We start from the raw sequence: 4,469 nt of genomic DNA on the forward strand, positions 1-4,469 counted from the left end.
CCTCCACGGCCTGCCGGTGCTCGGCGCTGTGCAGGGCCACGCCGTTCACCTGCGGGGCGGGACGCTGCTCAGGCCGGGGCCACGGCCGCGGGGAGGCCCTGCGCACCCTCCCTCTGCAGACAGGGGATGGGCAAAGGAGGGAGCCCCACGACCTGAGGCTGACCTTCTTGCTGGGCCCCGCAGCCCCTCAGCTGAAGACGCCCGAAGCCAGCAGGTGTGTGCCGCCATCCGCGGCCCCCCGCTTCCCCCAGGCCCAGCCCGGTCAGGCTCTCTCTCCCCCTCTCCTCCGCTCCCTCTGCCGCCCTGGCCACAGCGCGCTCCTCCTGAGCAAGCTTCCACGGAGCCTCTGCTCACCGCCCCTCCTGGGCCCTGCAGAAGGGGCGGGCTGCCCTCCGACCGCGCCAGCCGTGTCTCCCCAGGGCTCCCTGACACACCATCCAGGCTCCGGGGCAGGGAACTAAGCCCGGGACCCAGCTGGCCAGAGGCCTGACCGCGTCCCTGACTGGCCTCTGCCCCTGGCACGGCCGGCGCCCTTTACCACTCAGACTCCCGCCCTGACGGCGAGGGCCGTGCACAGTCCGGGAGGACCCCTGACCCACCTCGAGGAGCTTGTCACCCACCCGGACTCCGGCCCGGGCCGCGGGGCCCTCCTCCGACACTCGGGAGATGAATATGCCCTGGAGAACGAGCGGAGGCTGAGCGGAGGAGTCCCGCCCCGTCCCGTCGGCGGGGCAGCTGGGCAAGGCCTGGAAACCCCGCGCCGGGCTCCCAAGGACGCCCGAGAGCGAGGGGCAGCCGCGGTCGCGGGGCTGGCACTGCTAGGCCCACATGTCAGGGAGCCAGGAGGCCCAGGTCACCCTCCTGGCAGTTTTCAACCCCAAACCCAAACCTAGGGGAGACCCACAATGGGAGAGCAGGGTGCAGGCCCCCCACACTCCAACGAGCCCGCCCAGCTCTGCGCCCGGTCAGCCGTCAGGGCCAAGCACCCAGGGGGCCCCGGGGCTGAGCGGGCGCCAGAGCGCGGCACGCGAGGAGGCTGGGAGTGCGGCGGGACAGCCCTCAAAACCACGAAAGGCCGCGTAGGAAATAAAGGGCGGGAACGCAGGGAGAGGGACCCTCACCTCGTCATCCCCCTTGTAGGGTGTAGAGCCTCTGCCACCGGCGATGCTGATGCCCAGGCCCCCCGTCTGCCGCACGATGGTGAGCGTCAGCTGGAAACAGAACGGGCTGGCTGTCTGGGGGCCGCCGGGGGGCCCGCACGGCGGTGGGCACTGCCGGGGCACAGCGCAGCCTGCACCGTGCCCGAGACCCTGTCCCTGCCTGTAGGTGCTGCCTCAGAGCTCCAGGGTCCCCCCAGCTAGGAAGCAAGGGACGTCCCCGCACCCCAGGCGACACCGGCTGCCTGCCCCAGGCTCCGTCCGGGTCAGAGGGTCGGCAGGCCCCAGCCCCGGGGAGGCGGGCAGGGGTCTGCACAGGCGTGCAGGCGGGGGGAGGGGGGCAGGAGGCGTGAGAGCCCGCAGCCCGGGAAGCAAGGCCAGCAGCCCAGGACGCAGAGCACAGAGCACAGAGCGAGTACAGACCTCTTCCTCCTCAATGCGAGCAGGCTCTATCAGCAGGTTATTGGCCTGGTCAAACGACACCCCCTGTCAGGACGGGACCAGCGGAGGCGCGCAGGTGAGCCCCGGCCCGGCCCCGCCCCTGCCGCCCCGGCCCAGCCCCGCAGAGAGCAGAGGACAGACAAGGCCACACCGAGCTCCCGCAGCCCGAGCCCCGGCCCATCTCCCAGGGCATGTGGTCCCCTCCGTTCCAGACGCATGCCTGCCAATGCCACTGCCAAACCACCAAATGGGGAGGGCTCAGCTGCTGGTTGGGGGGACCCCACCGCAGGCTGAGCCTGCATCTGGCTGACCCCGATGCCAGCCACATGGGCCCCTCGGCTGCCAGGCATCACATCGCCTGCGGGCACGACCACCACGTCAGATGCACAGGAGCCCAGGGAGCAGGCAGGACCTCGTAAAGGCCCACAAGAGCCGCCAAAGGGCCAACGAGAGGACTCGGGGGAGGGTCCACAGTGGGGCCAGCAGGGCCTCAGGGCCCAAGTCTGACCGCAGCCCAGGAGGACCTCGCAGAGTCCGCAGCCCTTGGGGAGGGGCCCAGAGCGGCCGGGAGTGCTCCCTGAGAAGCCAGTGTGGGCGGAGGCCTGGTGAGGAGCGGTGCAGGCCCTGCGGGGGCCAGCGGCACCCAGCTCAAGTGGGTGTGAGCCGGGACCCACCTTGACGGAGGGGGCAGAGGCCATGGTTGCCTCCTTCTCCTCAGTGGCCGCTTCCTCCTCTTCCTCCTCCTCTTCTTCCTTCTCAGCCTCCTCTTCAGCCTGAGGAGCCCAGGGTGTGTGGGGGCCATTGTGCCAACCCCCGGGCCCACCCGGGCCCTCCCCATCCGGCTGTGCTCCCTGCAGCAGGGCCACGACAGCCTCGGGCTGGGGCAGCTTGGAGATCTTGAAGTGCTTCTTGTAGTGAGGCGTGTCCTTGCGGATGAGGCGCTGTCTCCCGCCAGGCAGGGGCCAGGGCGCCTCCAGCTGCCCCTCCTCGCTCTCGCCATCTTCCCTTGGGGGCACCAGCAGCGTGTCCTCTGCAAACCGCACTGTGGGCTGCATGGGGCCGGGCGTGAGAATGGCAGCATGGCCTGCACCCCCCTCTGCCCCTGGGACCCAGGCCCCCAGGCGCAGACCAGCACGGCACCCAACGCCTGCACCCCTTCCGGCCCCGGGACCCAGGCCCCCAGGCGTGGACCAGCACGGCGCCGCACACCTGCACCCCCTCCGCCCCGGGGACCCAGGCCCCCAGGCGCCGCACACCTGCACCCCCTCCGCCCCGGGGACCCAGGCCCCCAGGCGCGGACCAGCACGGAGCCCCACGCCTGCACAGGGCGGAGGCCCAGCCCTCACCTCCTCGTAAGCCTCCTCGGCAGCCTCCTCCAGGGCGTTCGGGGTGGCCTCCTGCGGGCTGGGGGCCTGCGTCTCGGTCATGGGCCCCTCGGGCTCACCCTGGGAGGCTGAGCCGGTGGACGGCTGTGAGTCCTCGCTCAGTCCAGACTCAGTGCTCAGCCTCTTCTCCTGTGGGAGGCCCGAAAGCGGGTCAGCCTGGGCTTTGTGCCGCTCCACCTGCAGAGCCCCTGGCGGGCTCAGGCCTTGCTGCACAGGACGAGAAGCCGTGCCTCCATCAAAGCGAACAGAGGGAGCGCAAAGCCGAGGTTCTGGGGGGCAGCCACTCAGAGGTCTTCCCGAAGGAAACACAACAGGGCCCAGGTGGAGTCCCGGGAGTGACAAAGGCCAGGTGCCCGGACACGAGCACAGTGCTGCACACGAGCCCCAGCAGCTTCACAGGCTGGGTGGCCTACCCTGCGTCCCTCCAGGTATCAGGCACCCTGCTCCCCTCTAAGGCTCTCAAAGCTCCCCCGCCCCCGATGCCAGAAACTTCTCAGTGAGTGCCACCGGGCCCACCTGACTCAGGTCCCCACTGGCCGCACCAAAGCCAGCCGTGCCCCTGCCGACCGTGTGAGGGCCCAAGGAAGGTTCGACCCACACCCCTCACTCTCCACCCCTAGCCGCTAGAATCATGGCTGCCTCTGGCTCCACCCCGCACGTCTATACCACATGCTCTCCTGCACTCACACCTGCAGCCCCTGACGTGGCCCTGCTCTGCCGGAGAGCACGGCATACTTGGCCCTGGACCCCCGGCCCTCAAGCTCATCTCCTCCCACCCCCCGTGCCCATGCCCAGGATGGACAAGACGCTTGGGGCCAAGGTCCCTCCTGTGCCAGGCGGGTTCCCATAGGCACCTCCGAGGGGGAGGGCGGCCCGGACTCGGGCCTGCAGGAGAAGGCTTCACCCCGACGCTCCTCGACGCCCCTCTTCATGACCTTCAGCTCACTGGGATGAGGTGTGGCCCGACGCTGCAGGCCCTGCGGTGTGCACATGGGGGGGGTGAGGAGCGGGACAGGAGGCAGGATGTGCCCCCCAGGGAGCGCCCCCACCGTACCCGCTTCTCGGCGGCAGCTTCCTCAGCATCGTCACTGCAAGCGGGGACCTCCAGAAACTGGATGACGCTGACGCGGCCCAGCGGGGTGTCGCTCCAGCTCTCCGAAGGGCTGCTCCGCTGCCCCGGCTCCTCTGAGGGACGCGGACATCAAGGGGGAGCCCGGCCCCACCCCGGCCGCTCCCGCCCCGCAGACACTGCCGCCGTGACTGGCCACCTACCGAGGCTGGGTGGGGGCTGCTGCGGCAGCAGGTAGCAGGTGAGAACCTTCTCCCCCGTCTGGGCGTCGTCCTCCGTCTGGAACCGGAGCATAGGCTGGGCCTGGTTCTCGGCCAGCCACAGGGCTTTGAGGTTGAGGTGTGTGAGCGCAAACGGCAGACTCCGCAGCCTGGGGGCCGGTGAGGGGGAGGTTGGCACGGGAGGGTCAGCGGGGGC

General features: G+C 70.4%; 1 protein-coding gene across 1 annotated transcript in view; it reads right to left on the reverse strand.

Annotated features, from left to right (window-relative positions):
• SCRIB (scribble planar cell polarity protein) overlaps positions 1 to 4,436 on the reverse strand; it is a gene marked incomplete at its 5' end in the record, with an annotated part of 15,873 nt that extends 11,437 nt beyond the window's left edge. The window contains 9 exons of the mRNA XM_029923346.1: positions 1 to 49; positions 600 to 677; positions 1,122 to 1,211; positions 1,581 to 1,643; positions 2,273 to 2,647; positions 2,945 to 3,112; positions 3,838 to 3,960; positions 4,038 to 4,168; positions 4,256 to 4,436. The exon at positions 1 to 49 is cut by the window's left edge and continues 239 nt beyond it. Of these exons, the coding sequence (XP_029779206.1) occupies positions 1 to 49; positions 600 to 677; positions 1,122 to 1,211; positions 1,581 to 1,643; positions 2,273 to 2,647; positions 2,945 to 3,112; positions 3,838 to 3,960; positions 4,038 to 4,168; positions 4,256 to 4,436 (1,258 nt within the window). The remainder of the gene's footprint in view (positions 50 to 599; positions 678 to 1,121; positions 1,212 to 1,580; positions 1,644 to 2,272; positions 2,648 to 2,944; positions 3,113 to 3,837; positions 3,961 to 4,037; positions 4,169 to 4,255) is intronic.
• Between the last annotated feature and the right edge of the window lie 33 nt (positions 4,437 to 4,469).

Source organism: Suricata suricatta, chromosome 15 (genome assembly GCF_006229205.1).
Source record: "Suricata suricatta isolate VVHF042 chromosome 15, meerkat_22Aug2017_6uvM2_HiC, whole genome shotgun sequence".
NCBI lineage: Eukaryota > Metazoa > Chordata > Mammalia > Carnivora > Herpestidae > Suricata > Suricata suricatta.